Consider the following 16,640-nt stretch of genomic DNA (forward strand, 5'->3'; position numbering starts at 1 on the left):
TTCTGTACTTTCAATTGAGATGGGTAGAGAATTTGGTGAGTAAAGCATGCATGACTTTAAGATTTACTGAACATTTTCACTTACATTTTTCATAATTTCCATTCATTGTTTTTCTCTTACTCTATTTCAGGCTTTAATTGGGAAGACCAAAATATTGAGGAACATTGTCAAAGATCTAGAAGACAGAGAAGGTACTTCTTAAATGCAAACTCATACAAATATGCCTCTGAAGAAATTTTAATGTGTGTTGAAAGTTTGAAAGTAAAGCAACAGTGTAAATAAGAACTGCTTTAAGTATATTGGTGATCGATACATTCTAACAAAACCATGGTATTCCATGTGCTTTTATCTGATTTGTTTTTGCAATGCAATTTTTTAAGAAAGTGGACTTGGAAACAATGCCTTAGTGTATATCACCATTTGAAAGACAGCCCTATTACAACTACACTGTACAACTGGCAATACATTTCTGCTAATTTTGTAAAAGCTCCACATGTTGAATAGTTGACAAATACATGTCGAAAAGCTTCTAATAAGCTTATTCAGATATTAATAGTGACATTATTAGATTTAGTGAAATGGGCAGATTATTTGTTGTAAGAAGGATGTTGTGCAGTAACCTCAATCCCTATATCACATGTCTATGAAGAACAAAATGTTAAATTATGTGAATGGAGTGTGTTCGTCATCCTTTCATAGATATGCCATATATCATAATGAACACAAACCATGTATATAAAAGGGATATTGAAGGAAACAATGTGCCTCTCTCTCTATCTATCTATCTACCTATCAAATTATGTATCTATTTATCTATATCTATCATATCTATCCATGCATCCATTCTTCAATCTATTTATCTTTCTACCTATCTTTCTATCTATGTATCTCAATCTTTTTCTGACACTCTCTCTCCCATAGCAATGAGAAGATATATAGTGGGTGGCTATTATACTAGACTGTTTCAATATGATAAATGTTTACAATCAATTATTTTTCCAACTTCATTGGCAATACATATGGAACCTCAATTTGTAATAAATTCTCCTGAGTACTAGGAATGAAGAAATGCTTCTGTTCCTCCTGGATTACTTCCCAAATGTAGTATGAACAACACTACAGTAAATATTGGAATATACTTAGTGTGTTAAAGCTCTGAGCTCTTTTGCTTTTCTTCAAATTTGGAAAACCTTTTGTAGAAAAAGGATATGTAAAGCTGAGTTATGTATTAAATGGTCTGCCATCTCAGGGATCTTGGAAGATACAAAACAGCCATAGTCAAGGGAAAGCTTGAATGTGAACGAAGTGAAAAAAATTTAAAGCCAGATGCCTCTTTATATGTAGACAAACAGTAACATTAAATCATCCAGATGAAAGTATTCATCAATGTGGTAAACCTTTCACATGTGCATATTATCTTCTCAGGCATGAAGTCAGAGTGCACAGATTCCCTCTGAATATACTCACTGTGGTAAAGCCTTTGCTTTACATGCTCACAGTCATCCTCAAAGGAATGAAAGGATTCATTCAGAAAAGAAGCCCTCTGAAGTTATTCAGTGTGTTGAAGCCTTTGCTCCTTACACAGTTCTCCAAATACATAAAAGAACACAAGCTAGACAGAAACCTTATGAATGTAGTCAATGTGGTAAAGTTTTTTCAAATCACAGTAAACTTAAAAAGCATGAAAGACTTCATACTGAAAAGAAACCCTACAAATGTAATGAATGTGATAAAGCCTTTTCACGATGCAGTAGCCTCCAGAAACATAAAAGAGTTCACACTGGAGGAAAACGCTACAAATGTCATGAATGTGATAAAGCCTTTTCACAGCCCAGCAAATCACACTAAACTTAAAAAGCATGAAAGAATTCATACTGAAAAGAAACCCTACAAATGTAATGAATGTGATAAAGCCTTTTCACGACCAAGTAGACTCCAGATGCATAATAGAGTTCATACTGGAGAGAAACCCTACAAATGTAATGAATGTGATAAAGCCTTTTCACGACCAGTAGACTCCAGATGCATAATAGAGTTCATACTGGAGAGAAACCCTACAATGTAATGAATGTGATAAAGCCTTTTCATGACACAGTAGCCTCCAGCGGCATAAAAGAGTTCACACTGGAGAGAAACCCTAAAAATGTAATGAATGTGATAAAGCCTTTTCAGACCACAGTAGCCTACTGAGGCATAAAAGAATTCATACTGGAGAGAAATCCTACAAATGTAATGAATGTGATAAATCCTTTTCACAACCCAGTAGACTCCAGATGCGTAGAAGAATTCATACAGGAGCAAAACCCATCAAATGTAACAAATGTGTTAAAGCCTTTTCACAAGAAAGTAGTCTCTAGACACATAGAGTTCATACCAGAGAGAAACCCTATAAACGTAAGCAATGTGATAAAGCCTTTCACAACACAGTAATCTCCAAATACATTAAAGAACACACACAGGAGAGATAACCTCCAAATGTAACCAATGTGACAAAGCCTTTTCCCAACATAATAGTCTCCAAATACATAGAAAAATACATACTGGAGAGAAACCCTACAAATTAATCATTGTGATAAAAGCTTTCCAATCCACATTCATCTTTTTTTGTTTGTTTGTTTTGTTCTGTTTAGAGTTAAAGACAGATTTTATTTTAAACTCTGATTTACCAAATTAGCTTTTCCTACCAACTCTCAGAGCAGAGACCTTCACAGGATTCACAATCTTTTGTTTATTGGCTGCGTTTGTGGGGGCCTTGGCAGCCACCATTGCTGTCTTTGATACCCGCTTAGCCTTTTTTGCTTTCTTGTCAGCCCTTCTAGCCTGCTCTCAATGAGCTTTCCTGACTCCTGTTTTCTGATTCTTCTTAGCATTATATCATCACGAGACACACAGGGATGACTCCCTGGAATGTGACTGTACTGCGGGTTCTTTTCTTTTGAATTTCTTCAGCCTGTGTTTCATGTGTGTGTGTGTGTGTGTATCTGTAGAGGACAGTCTAGTTCATCTGCCTAGGATTCCTTTTGGAAAGGAATGCAGACTCACTTTTGCCAGTAAGAAAACTGGAAAACCTTCCAATCTGTCTTGGCATAGTGCTGCCCATGTCCCAGGGAGATCTTGTACCCGCTGAAACTGAACAGCTCAGCCTTCACGGTCATAGATGCTCACCTGCCAGGGAAAGACAGCACAGAGCACAGTCATCTTAAAAGGCATGGGGGAGTGGGTGATGTCATTAAGCAGGTGAAGGCAGGTACAAGATAGGATGAGGCCTGTCATTGGATGAGAGGGAAGGATGAGTGGCAGAGAAGTTTGAGAGAAGAGGATCTTATCAATTGGATCAGAGGTTATTGTGCGTTATTTCTTGTGGGGAATTAAGTTTAATAGAGTATGTGTCAGCTGGGACACTAAGCCACGATGGAATTGAGATGTATATTTCTGGCATGGTGACAGCCTGCCTTGGGGACTGCATTGGTAGACAGATTGTTGCCAGGCTCAGAGAGAGGCCATAGGCAGTGTTATAGGGGCTAGAGCAAAGCGGGTGAGAGGCTTTGCTGATTGAGATTAAGATATCTACCAGATATCTTGGGACACTGTGGTGCCGACCAAGTGGGGGTAAAAGACAGCATTCCATTTTTTATAATTTTGCAGCAACACATACACCTGGAGAGAAGCCATTGGTATTTTGTTCAGTAAATTTTCCCCTTTTCCCATGTATTTGAGGCTCATCCCCAAGTTTTCTTCTATTAGTTTGAGTATCTGGTTTTATGTGGAGTTCCTTGATCCACTTGAATTTAAGCTTTGTCCAGGGTGATAAGAATGGGTCAATTTGCATTCTTCTACATGTTAACCTTCAGTTGAACCAGCACCATTGGTTGAAATGTTATCTTTTTTCCACCTGATGGTTTTAGTTCCTTTGTCAAACATCAGTTGACCACATGAGTGTGGGTTCATTTCTGAGTCTTCAATGCTGTTCCACTGATCTGCCTGTGTCTGTACCAATACCATACAGTTTTTATCCTCATTGCTCTGTAGTACTGCTTGGGGATGATGATTTCCCCAGTTCTTTTATTGTTGAGTATATTGTATGCCATTCTGGTGTTTTTGTTATTCCAAATGAATTAGCAAATTGCTCTAAGTCGTTGAATAAATGAGTTGGAAATTTGGTTGAGATTTCATTGAATCTGTTCTTCTCATGCAGACATTTCACTTGCTTGGTTAATGTCACAACAATGTATTTTATATTTTTGTGACTACTGTCAAGGGTGTCATTTCCCAAGGACACATGCTGCTCTATGTAATCGAAGCCTTATTCAAAAGAACTCAGATGGCCTCGAACACAGGAATGGATACAGAAAATGTGGTAAGTTTACACAATGGAGTACTACATGGCCATTAAATACAATGACTGCATTAAATTCTTAAGCAAATCGTTGGAACTATAAAATATCATACTAACCGAGATAACTTGGTCACAAACAAACACACATGATATGCACGAACTGATAAATGGATATTAGCCCAAAAGCTCAGAATACCCACAATAAAATTAACACATCCTATGAAGCTCATGAAGAAGGAAGACCAAAGTGTGGATGCTTCAGTCCGTAGAAGGGAAACAAAATACCCACAGAAGGAAATAAGGAGACAAAGTATGGAGTAGAGACTGAAGGGAAGACATCAAGAGAATACTCCACAGGGTGTTCACCCCACATACAGTCACCAAACACAGACACAATTGCAGATGCCAAGTAATGCTTGCTGACTGGAGCCTGATAAAGCTGTCTCGTGAAAGGCTCAGCTAGAGCCTTGCAAATACAGAGGTGGATTTTTAAAGCAAACCATTGGGCTGAGTACGGGGTCCCCAATGGAGGAGTTAGAAACAGGATTGGAGGACCTAAAGAGGTTTGCAACCCCATAGGAAGAACAATAATATCAGCCAAACAGATTCCCCAGAGCTTCCAGGGACTAAACGCCCAACAAAAGAGCACACGTGGAGCCACCCATGACTCCAGCTACATATGTAGCAGAGGATGGCCCTATTGGAAATCAGTGGGAGGAGAGACCCTTGGTCCTGTCAAGCTGCAATGCTTCAGTGTAGTGGAATGCCAGGAAGGCAAGCAAGAGTGGGTGGGTTTGTGGAAGCACCCTCAGAGAAGCAGGGGAGGGGCTATGTGATAGTGGGTTTCTGGAGTGGAAACTGGGAAAGGGGATAACGTTTGAAGTGTAAATAAAGAAAATATCCTTTGACAGAAAAGGAAAAAAAGAAATGGAGTCTTCTTTAGAATGTCACAGCCTTCAGACACACAGCACTCAGGATGAGGTAAAATGCCCTTCACGTCAAAGTGCTGCAGTCAACTACCTAAACTGAAACAGGTGGTTAGTGTGAGGTCTTTTTCTTATTTGGAATATATAACATGGCAAAACCCCTCTTTTTTTCTGGAGCTTTTGAGTTGACAAGAAAAATCTTTATCTAGGCCATATCTTCTGGTAGAAGCTTACATATGTAAGGATGATGAAGATGGGAACTCTTTTTCTTTTTCTTCCTGCCATACTCTGGCAAGAGAGATCACTATTTTTCTAGCATTAGAGGTTTCCTGTTAGGAATTCTGGAATATGCTGAAGACCAGCTGAGACATACAGACATGACTATATTCTTCAACTTGCCATTGTTACACAGTCATTGTTTTACTCATGGACAATATTCCATGAGACATTTCTCTATATACACTTTATCCATACATAGAGAGAGCCATGCTTTGGGTTCTGTTCATCTGGAAAACCTCCTCTAATGCAGATATGTGTTTTCACCTTCCACTGAGGAAGATGTGCTGGCTACCAATAGTGTTCCACTGTGGTTGGCATCCACTTCCTGCTTTTCTCCCAGTGTTGTCTGGATTCTCATATTGAAAGAACAAGATAAACCCCCTTTCTGGAGAATTATTTTGAAAGTGAAGGATAAACCCCTTTTATCTCCACTGAAGCAACCCTTGTATCCATTTTGGAACACCAGGCCTGTTAGAAAAAAACAGCCATAAAGCACCAGCTTCAGGAATAGACCACAATTAACTGAGAGAAAGTCATGAGACACCAGCTTTGGGAACAGGCAATAAAATCTAGAAAAAATTCATAAACACCCCCCCCAGAGACCAGTCCAGGTATAAGTACAAATATGGGAAATACCTTTTCTCCGAGTGGGCCATTTGCACTGGGCAGCCCTATTTCATTACATGGTTAAAAGTTCATAACACAGGGATGCAAAACACTGACAACGTGTGACCTCATAGCATCCACCAAAGAAATATTTTATTATGCTAGAGATTTTACCTGGTTCCCTATAAAATGATTTTGTGCTTTTCCTGGGGGTGGTATTTCAAAGAATGGTTGACCTCTGTATGAAGACCGTCTCCGCACAATAAGCCCTCTTTGTTTTTGCATACTATCTAAGTCTGGGGTCTGCCTTCAGTGATATTCAGACCCTTACATTATATAGCAGATGAATAGTAGCTACAGTTTTCCTGATGTAAGTGTGAAGTTACAGAAACAAATATCATATTTTGTGTCCAAGAAGCTCTTTTAATTGGGAAGACCCCATCTTTCAAGGGGTCATATAGTGAATCATGGGCTTTAGAAGCTATCCATCTTGATTCAAGGAGGTATAGTTTGAGTGGAGGAGGAGGGAGAGGACAAAGGGGTGGTAGAAAAAAAAAGGAAGAGGAAGAGTGAAAAGAAGAACAAGAAGAGGAACAAGACAACAAGAAGAAGGAGAACAAGATGAGGAAGGAGGAGGAAGAGGCAGAGCAGAAGAAACTGAACAGGAAGTGGAGGAGGAAGAGCGTGAGAAGGAAAAGCAGGAGCAGTGTATATGGAAGAGGAGGATGAGGACAAGAAGAAGGAGTGGGAGGAGGAGGGGGAAGAAATTCCTGCTGGAAGATAGAAAGGTGGGATAACGGAGGACAGGCATATTTGATACTGAAACACAAATCTTCCTGATCTTAAAAGAGTCAACTCCTGGACTAGAATGCTGGCCCAGGAAACCTTAAGCTGATGTGTCCCTTCAGCACAATCTAACCCTAAGAGAGGTGCTTATGTCACTCAGGATTCGCTGGCCAATCAGGGCCTCCAGGAAGACCCTCCAAGCAGAAGAAGAGGGTTCATCTTGGTGCTTTGTTCCCTGCTGCTGGTTCAGCTCTATTGCTGAGCAGGCATTTAAGGTTGGTGTAATGTGTTTTGACATCTCCAGTGAGTGCTTTCCGGAGTGCCAGCCCTGAGCTACTAAGTCTCATCATGGTGAGCATGTGACCACTGCCCCTAACCTGAATTATCGGAGGACTGAGGATGGGGAGGTGGCCCTCCGTGGGCTGGATGGAAATTAGCAGCCATTTTGGAGGTTCCTTGTGGTCCTAGCCACTAGGTGTTTTCATGCGTTTCAAATGAATAACTTCAATATGGGAGCTGCGTCTGCACAAAGCATTTGGTACAAGGGATTTCGCATAGACCCGTCTTTGGCAAGATTCCAAATTCGGAGATCTAGTTTTTCAGCATCCTGTAGACATTATTCCTTGACATTTAAGATCTATGTGGAGTTAATTTTCTGTGTGTGGATGGAGGGGGTGTTGAAAACCACATCTCACAGGTTGGTGAGCACACGAAATTTAATCTGCGGTGGGAAGAGTAGAATCTTTGATGTAAAGGATTTTGCACTGCTTAGGAAATAGTAAGAGGCACTGTGGATTGCTCTAATGCTGTTTGTATTTTGATGCTAATTCCACTTCACCAAGAAGGGCTGCCTAGAATGAGGATTATTTCACATACTCAAGTGACTTTATTGGAATCTTCTCCACATTTTAACTTGTAAAATAAAGGCTAGAGCAGGTGATTGGAAAGGTAGAGCTGAAAAGCTTTAGGGAGAAGGAGAGAAGTGAGGGAAGGTGAGAATTCAGGAAGGAAAATGGAGCTGAAGCGCCTAGCCTAGAGAAACCTCCATTTTAAGGGATCTCAGCTGGGGACTAGAGTAGTGTAATGGTAGATCTGTCCAATCGAGACATGTAGCTTGTATTCATATTGAGTTATGTTTCCTTTGCATGGGCTTATTTGGGTTGCATTGTTCACAATGCACAAGTAGAATTTAGCTGAGGAAATTTGATTGCCTCTAAAAGAGCCACAGGTAAGTAGCATGGTGCCCCAGCTTGTTAGAGATTAGGGTGGTAGGATACACATAGTTGTTCACCAAAATTGTGGGGAAATAAGACTCCAGTTCAGAACAAAAGAGACAGTAGTTATTAACAAACAGCCACTAGGCTCATCTCCAGATATAGGTCCCTGTTTGAAAAATCTGCTCAATGGGGCATTGCAAGGTCACAACCAATACTAGTGTGCCTAGTGTGCCATAAAGGGCCATTTTTCTTCTGCAGAACAGCACAGTTCTGCCAAGACTTCTGGTGAAACCATTCGTAATGAAAAACACTGTTGTGGTAAGGCCTGTCCTTCTCCAGCAAGTCTCTCCATGAGCCCTTCATGTATAGAGAATTACATGGCTCCTTCTCAAACACAACTGCATGCTTAGCAGAGCCTGTAAATGCCTGGGGCCTAGGACTTGGGACCTTTCTCTAAGGCCTTGAGCTATTTATCAGAAACAAAAACAAAGCTCCTTCTCTGAAACCAGGCATATGCTTGGGAGAGCTGGCAATGGTCTGGCCAGGTCCTTTGGAGAGAGGATGTCTTGCTTCCTGAGAATCCAACAGTTCCTACCACATGGGACTGATGATATCAGTTCCACACCACACGAGGCATGGTGTCTAGTGTTGATGAGATTTCCCTGTACTCAGTGAGTAGCATTGTTTGATTAGATCCCTCTGTAGTTTGTCACATTGTATGGTAGTTTCTGCTGACTTCGTGGAAAGTCTTCCATTTCTTTCCATTTTTCCCTGTAGGTAGTACAAATGCTGCTGTTCTTCAGAAGCTTCCTTAGCATAAGTCTTAGCTCCTGGCTACCCCTACCCAACCTTCTATACTTTCTATGTTGCACTTTCTTAATCTTTTGCATCTTCTGGGACCTTCCACTTAGGACACTGTCACTGAAGTTTTTTTCGAAGTATTGGTGTAGTTAAGAAATAGTTGATGAAATATATTTGCTGTGTAAATCTCCCAACCACCAAGTAGCTAAGCCAAATAGTCTTAACTCCATCCTTAAATTGTTTACAGTATAATCTGTGGTGTGAACCTAGAAGATACATAAGGATGATATCATATGTGGAATGCAAAGTCTCTTCTGACCTAACAACTCAATGTTAAGCTCCTTTGCTTAACTAATATTTTCATAATTTTCAAATTTCAAATTTATTTTTTGTTTAAGACAATGTTTCTCTCTGTGGTACTGGCTGTCCTCAAAGTAGACCCATAGGCCGGTCAGGCCTTGTATGTAGGGATCAAATTGATTCTGGCTTCTAGTGCTGAGATCAGATGTGGGCCAACACTCCTGGCCTTTCTCTTTTATTGACATAAATGGGCCTGGAATGTATGTGTCTTTATACATCAAGCATATGCTTTTGTGTTGAGCTTACCCCACATCTTGATTTTTTTAAATTTCTTAGACATTCTCATTCTATTTCCTGGGATGCCACATACTTATGATGTTCATACTGCTGAGTCTTCTCAGTCATTGCAGACACTGACCTTCTTTCTTCCTATCCTGTGTGTTGTGACTTTATGTTAGAAAGACTACAAATAATATGCCTATATGCATGAATATACACCTCATGTGTGTCCAGTCCTCACAGTATTCAGACAATTGTTTGAAACCTCCTGAAAGAGGAATAAAGGAAACGTGTGATCTTCCTGTAAATTCAGGCAATCGAGATCACTTATTTGTAGGACCAGCAGAGCTCTTCCTGTAGTATGTATCCTATTAACTACCCTGCCTTAAGCTCCTGACAGGCACACTTCCAGTCCTTGCTCTGGTTCCCATATATAACCTGTGGACAAAGTCACTTTTTCACACACACACATACATACACACACACACACACACACACACACACACACACACACACACACACATCGTTATTGCACACATACATATTCACATTTGGATGTTTACCCTGACTTATGTCTTTTCTTCTCTTTGTTTTTCCAAGCCTCCCACAGCTTAGTTGTCTTTCCCATTTTTTTGCTTGATGCTCTATATCTGCCCTTAGCTTAGTTGCCCAGTTACCTTTTCGTTGCTCACCACCATAAAACTACTCTCAGCTTAATTGCAATTCTAATCTTCAGCCTGGGGAAGTGGCCAATGATCCTTCATCTGGACATCTCACATGGTGGGCAGTTCTCTCTCCAAAGCATGGCACATTTCTCTTTCATGTCTTCTCCTTCTCTTTCCTCACCTTTGGGAACCTGGAATTCTCACCTATTTCACTGTTTCCATTGCCTGCTATCAATATTACTGATCAATAAAAATCCAATTAGAAACAAGGGCCTTCATAATTTACATGCAGATTCCCAGGCAAAGCATAAAAACCCGGCCTATACTTCACTGCTGAGCTATCACTCCTACACTGTGTTGTTTACATCCAATCAACTTTCACATTGCTAAGATTTTCTCCTGTCCTATTGTTACTGTTTAAACATATAATCCTTTTGGTTTGATATCTTGTTAAAGTTTTGATTTGTACCTTATCCTTTGACAGGTTCCAGGAAGATTTCTATGAATCATCTGTACTGGATTATCTTCTCTAATTCTGTTGGAATTTAAGTCTATGGCCTGAGTTCTTTCTTTTTCTGGTTTCATTAGTTAATTCTGGTAGTGGATACAAAGTCTTACTATGTACCTTTGGCTGTTCTAGAACTCATTGTATACCCCACACTGGCATCCGACTCAATGTGATAATTCTGCTTCTCTCTCCTAACTGCAGTGTTAAAGGCATAAGACAATAGACACAGCTGATTTTTACAATTAATAATTGTGAATGTTAAATGCAATATCTTTTCTGATGTGTTGTAAGATATTGGTCTTTGCTTTGATCTGGAGAATTCCTCTTTACGTGCCAGTTGACATTTCTCTAGAGTTCCATTCTGTTCAACAGAATGATCTCTGGTGAACCTTAATTTAAATTTCCTTCTAAAATGACTTCGTAGTTATAGTAGAACTTTGGAGTCAAGAAGTAAGGGTGACAGTCCCCATAATTATATGAACACAGTGTCTTTGAGGAATACATGCCCCATTAATGTTGTCTCTATCATGCTTTCTTTTGTACTCATGTATGGGATACTCTAGAAGACAGTGACTTATGAGGATGTCAATGTGAACTTCACTCAGGAGGAGTGGGCTTTGCTGGATCCTTTCCAGAAGAAGCTCTACAAAGATGTCATGCTGGAGACCTATAGGAACCTCAGTGCTATAGGTAAGGGTATGAATTCCTTTTCCTGTTTTAAAATTGGAGAAAACAATTTCTTTCTTTTGATGCAGTTCTGAGATTTCAATTGAGATGGATGAAGAATTTGGTGAGTAAAGCATGCATGATTCTATGGTTCACTGACAATAGTAACTTACATTTTTCATATTTTCTATCCATACTTTTTCTGTTACTCTATTTTAGGTTGTAATTGGGAAGACCAAAATATTGAGGAACATTGTCAAATATCTAGAAGACAAAGAAGGTAATTCTTGTGTGCAAGCTTGTACAACTATGACTCTGAAGAAATTTAAATGTGTGCTGAAAATTTTAAAGTAAAGCAACAATGTAAATAAGCACAACTCTAAGTGTATTGATGGTTGATACATTCTAAAAAAAACCATGGTCCTCAGTGTCCTGTATCTAATTGTTTTTGCAAGGCATTCCTTTAAGTAAGAGGACTTGGAAACAATGCCTTAGTGTATATCACCATTTGAAACACAACCCTTTTTGAATTACACTGTTCAACTGACAAAATGTTTCTGCTATAAAAGCTACACACATTAAATAATTGACAAATATATTTCTCAAAGCTTCTAATAAGCAAATAGTCTATAGTAAAGCTAGTGTTACTCATATATTAGTAGTGACTTCATTATATTTAGCGAGATGGGCAGATTATTGGTGGTAAGAAGGATGTCGTGCAGTAATCCCTGTATGTGTTAATCCCTCTATCACATGTCTATGAAGAACAAAATGGTAAACTATGTGAGTGCACTGTGTTAGTCTTCCTTTCATAGGTATATCATATATCATAGTGAATACAAACCATATTATATACATATAAAAGGGATATTGAAAAAACCAATGTACATATCTGGCTCTCTCTGTATCTATCGAATTCAATCTTTTTCTCTCACTCTTTTTCCCATAGCAATGTGAAGATATATAGTGGGTAGCAGTTATAGTGGGATATTTCAGCATGATACACATTTTCAAATAATTGGTTTTCCAACTTTATTGTCAACACATAAGCAACCTCATTCCATAGAAAATTCTCTTGAGTACCGGAAAGGTAGAAATGCTTCTATTTCTCATGGATCACTTCGCAAATATAGTATGACCGGTTCAGTAAAAACTGGAATTTATAGTGTGTAAAACTCTGAACTCTTTTTATTTTCTTCAAATTTGGGAAAAGCCTTTTACGGAAAAAGGATATGTAAAGCTGAGCTATGTAATAAATGCTCTGCCATCTGAGGCATCTTGGAAGATGCAAAACAATCCACAGTCAAGGGAAAGCTTGAATGTGAACCAAATGGTAAAATCTTAAGGTCACATGCCTCTTTATCTTTAGACAAATAGTAACATTAAATCATCTAGATGAAAGTATTCATCAGTGTGGTAAAGCTTTGATATGTGCCAATTTATCTTCTCAGGTATGAAAGAAGTCAGAGTGCAGAGAATCCCTCTGAATATACTCACTGTGGTAAAGCCTTTGCTTTACATGCTCACAGTCATGCTCAAAGGCCTGAAAGGATCCATTCAGAAAAGAGGCCCTATGAAGATGTTCAGTGTGTTGAAACCTTTGTACCTCACACAAGTCTCCAGATACATAAAAGAACTCAAGCTGCACAGAAACCTTATGAATGTATTCAATGTGGGAAAGCTTTTGCAAATCACAGTAATCTTAAAAGACATAAAAAAAATCATACTGGAGAGAAACCCTACAAATGTAATGAATGTGATAAAGCCTTTTCACTACACAGTATCCTCCATAAGCATGAAAGAATTCATACTGGAGAGAAACCCTACAAATGTAATGAATGTGATAAGACCTTTTCACACTGCTATAGACTCCAGACACATAAAAGAATTCATAGTGGAGAGAAACCATACAAATGTAATGAATGTGATAAAGCCTTTTTAGATCATAGTAACCTCCTGATGCATAATAGAATTCATACTGGAGAGAAACCCTACAAATGGAATTAAAAATACTCAAGTTAATAAAGATAAAAAAATAAAAAAATAATAAAATTATGGGCGAAGTAAAACCCCATCTTCCTAATTCCATTCTCCCTGCTAGGGCCTGCCCTGCTCCTTCTCCAAATCAGTACTGATATGTGGGGACTTTTCAGTGATGTTTCTTTTTTTAAAGAGTCATGAACTGATTTCAGTGTTCAAATTTCAATTCCTTTAAAGGAATCTCTGTTATTGTTTTTTTTTTTTTTTTTTTTTTTTTTTTTTAGATTTATTCATTTATTATATATAAGTACACTGTAGCTGTCTTCAGATACACCAGAAGAGGGCATCGGATCTCTTTACAGATGGTTGTGAGCCACCATGTGGTTGCTGGGAATTGAACTCAGGACCTCTGGAAGAGCAGTCAGTGCTCTTAACCGCTGAGCCATCTCTCCAGCCCTCTGTTATTGTTTCTTAAATGCTTTCATTCTCCACCGCTTCTAATTTCTTTCCATTTAATTTGATGTTGGCTTCTCGCGGTATTCCTGCTCATTCTAGCTGCTTCCACCGGTGTCTGTCAATTCAGTGCATCCTGAATTGGTAGAATCTACTAGCCTGGCACCTTGGGGTCCTTCAGACAATGAACCACTAGCAAAAGAATGAGCATAAGCTGGACCTAGCTGTGCTCCTTGTCCACCCCTGCAACCAGCACATATATACCAGAAGTACAGCTTGGTCCTCATGTGGGTCCACTAACAAAGGGAATGGCGACTGTTCCTGAATATGTTGACTGCCTGTAGATCCATTTCCTCTAACTGGGCAGCATTATCTGGACTCAGTGAGAGGGTGTTTCTTTTTTTTTTTTTTCCTGGGGCTGGGGACCGAACCCAGGAGAGAGGGTGTTTCTAGTCCTGCATTGACTGATGTATGTGGATTTGGAGATTAGGGGTATGGGAGGAGGTTGATGGGGTAGTTGGGGGTCATACCCTGGGATGGCTACCCCTTCTCTGAGAAGGGGAGGGGAAATAAGGGAAGTAGTTGGGGAAGAGGAGAGCTAATATTGGAATGTAACGAGAATAAATAAATTACTTTTAAAAATTGAAATAAATTACTTTTAAAGTGACTCTTTAAAAAAGATAAATATCATTGGAAAAAAGCCACATAGCTAGACTCTCTTTGGAAAAGAGCAAGCCACTTTTTGGCAGAGAGAATGGCATAAGAAGATACTGTTTGACCTTGCCCATATGTGTAATATTAGCTGCTGAGTTGTGTAAGCTAACAAAGAGCTAAAACCAATGGATCAATCCTTTGAGCTGAAGAAACTGTAGTGAATTGGGCTTATATGGAAAAGTGCCCTCTTATTGGAAATTCAATATTCACTGGATTAAGCTAATTTCTCTAAAATTTATTCCTACAAATCTGGTCTGATTTCATTCACATGACCTGAATTATTACATGCTGGGAAATTACAAAGTCCCTCACCCTGCCACAATCAGGTATTTCTTCATAATGGTAAGTCTAGCAGGTGATTGCTTACCCAAATTCGTCCTGTGAATTACACAATAACCTTGTCCTCCTGTTCTGGTCTAAAGGTTAAAAAAAAAAAGTCATACTCCACATGCAAATCTTTTTCCTCTTACTGCAATATAAAATTGACAACATGACTCAAATCGGTAATTTTAAAACTGAGTGGTTATGGGGTTGGGGATTTGGCTCAGTGGTAGAGCGCTTGCCTAGCAAGCGCAAGGCCCTGGGTTCAATCCCCAGCTTAAAAAAAAAAAAAAAAAAAAAACTGAGTGGTTATACAGCCAGTTAATCTCAGAACTCAGCTCCCTTAATCAAAATAACATGTTATTGCCCTGAGGAGCAATAATTGGGATCAAGGTCACCTGGGTCAACATAGAAGAGCTTGTCTGAGAAACATCTTTCTAGCCTGGGAGTAACTGTTCGAGAACTCATATGCCTCTCTGGGAAGAAATTACTCCACACAATTAAATGATTATTTTAAAAATCTTTTTGGGGTTGGGGATTTAGCTCAGTGGTAGAGTGCTTGCCTAGGAAGCGCAAGGTCCTGGGTTCGGTCCCCAGCTCCGAAAAAAAAGAACCAAAAAAAAAAAAATCTTTTAAACAACAGCCTACATTCAGCTCTGGCTAATGCTCAGAGAAAAGCCAAGCCAGAACTTATTATGCATTCCACCTATGCTGTCATTCTGAAGTTTCTTTACTTTTCAAGACCTGGTTATCCTTTACATTAAACAGGGATATGAGCCTTCAAGTTCCACCACAGAAGCAGATGGAGATAAAAGATGGGTTTAAAAGATGTATCAAAGCCACAACCCTCCACATGCAAAAAACAAAGAACACAAATACAGGAAACATCAAAGAAAAATCACCTAACAACACTGTTGTTACTGTTCTTACATGAACAGCTTTGCTGAGGTATTGTAACCTCAGAATAAGGCTGCTTTTCTTGCTGGGCAAGGTGTTTCTGAGGAAGGCCACAGTTGTTTTCATGCTGGACCAGAAAGGAGTTTCATTTTAACTAGCCCTGACTACGACTGTATGTCTCAAGGCATATTGTAGAGAATTTCATTTTTACTTGTGTTTATTTTAGGTGTATGGTTGTTTTGCCTGTATTTGTTGTGTACAATATTCCCAGAGGCCAGAGGGGGCATGAGATTCCTCATGGAGATAGTTAGCAACCCAATGGTTTCTGGCCATCTCTCCAGCCCCTTGTCTTTTCTTTATGCATTCCCAAATTCTTCTTTCCAATTTCCTCCTTGTTAAGCATGTGTGAAAAAGTATGCCCAAATATATGAATATAAGTATGCATTTCTGTTGGGTGTATATATGGTTTCAGGGATGAACACTTTGCATGGGATACGCCATTAGGGAGCTCATTCCTGCCTGAGGATAATTTTCCTACTTGCTGTAGAGTCTGATGGAGAAGTAACCTAGGATCTCTTAGACAGGTAACAGAAAACTTGGAGTGTGGGCTGGAGTACTGATTGCTCTTCTAGAGGTCGTGAGTTCAATTCCCAGCAACCACATGGTGGCTGACAACCATCTGTAATGGGATATGATGCCCTCTTCTCGTGCATCTGAAGACAGCTATAGTGTACTCATACATTCATAAATCTTTAAAAAGAAAAAAGAAAACTTGGAATGGTAAGTACCTCAGCTCACACTTAACTGGTGTCATTACCCTGAACTTCTGGAGCTGCAGGGAATACAATGTGTATTGGTCTGAGCCAATCAGAATTTGCCTTGGCTCTCTGGGCCTACCATCATACC

At 39.3% G+C, this 16,640-nt stretch overlaps 2 protein-coding genes and 2 pseudogenes across 5 annotated transcripts in view; 3 read left to right on the forward strand and 1 right to left on the reverse strand.

Moving 5' to 3' along the window:
* LOC116883832 (zinc finger protein 431-like) overlaps window positions 1-1,061 on the forward strand; it is a 93,802-nt gene extending 92,741 nt beyond the window's left edge. For all 4 annotated transcript variants that reach the window (XR_004385794.1, XR_004385795.1, XM_032885093.1 and 1 more), the window contains exon 3: window positions 131-1,061. Coding sequence is in view for 2 of the 4 variants with exons in the window: in XM_032885093.1 (XP_032740984.1) it covers window positions 131-282 (152 nt within the window). In the remaining 2 variants the exon portion in view is untranslated. The remainder of the gene's footprint in view (window positions 1-130) is intronic.
* Window positions 1,062-1,099: 38 nt separating this feature from the next.
* On the forward strand, window positions 1,100-2,597 carry LOC116883263 (annotated as a pseudogene).
* A 73-nt stretch (window positions 2,598-2,670) lies between these two features.
* On the reverse strand, window positions 2,671-3,187 carry LOC116883264 (annotated as a pseudogene).
* Window positions 3,188-4,061: 874 nt separating this feature from the next.
* Window positions 4,062-13,408, forward strand: LOC116883831 (zinc finger protein 844-like). The gene is made up of 3 exons (XM_032885092.1): window positions 4,062-4,357; window positions 11,267-11,393; window positions 12,821-13,408. The coding sequence occupies exons 1-3, from the start codon at window positions 4,280-4,282 to the stop codon at window positions 13,309-13,311; spliced, it is 696 nt and encodes a 231-aa protein (XP_032740983.1). The 5' UTR covers window positions 4,062-4,279; the 3' UTR covers window positions 13,312-13,408.
* The last annotated feature ends 3,232 nt before the right edge of the window (window positions 13,409-16,640 follow it).

This window comes from Rattus rattus, chromosome 14 (assembly GCF_011064425.1).
Source record: "Rattus rattus isolate New Zealand chromosome 14, Rrattus_CSIRO_v1, whole genome shotgun sequence".
Lineage (NCBI taxonomy): Eukaryota > Metazoa > Chordata > Mammalia > Rodentia > Muridae > Rattus > Rattus rattus.

What these genes read in the sequence shown, in the direction of transcription:
- LOC116883831 (XM_032885092.1), top strand. Translation starts at nt 4,280, where the DNA reads ATGCTGCTCTATGTAATCGAAGCCTTATTCAAAAGAACTCAGATGGCC. An exon ending in GAATGGATACAGAAAATGTG is followed by an intron (nt 4,358 to 11,266) that starts GTAAGTTTACAC and finishes GGGATACTCTAG; the next exon opens with AAGACAGTGACTTATGAGGA. An exon ending in TAGGAACCTCAGTGCTATAG is followed by an intron (nt 11,394 to 12,820) that starts GTAAGGGTATGA and finishes TTATCTTCTCAG; the next exon opens with GTATGAAAGAAGTCAGAGTG.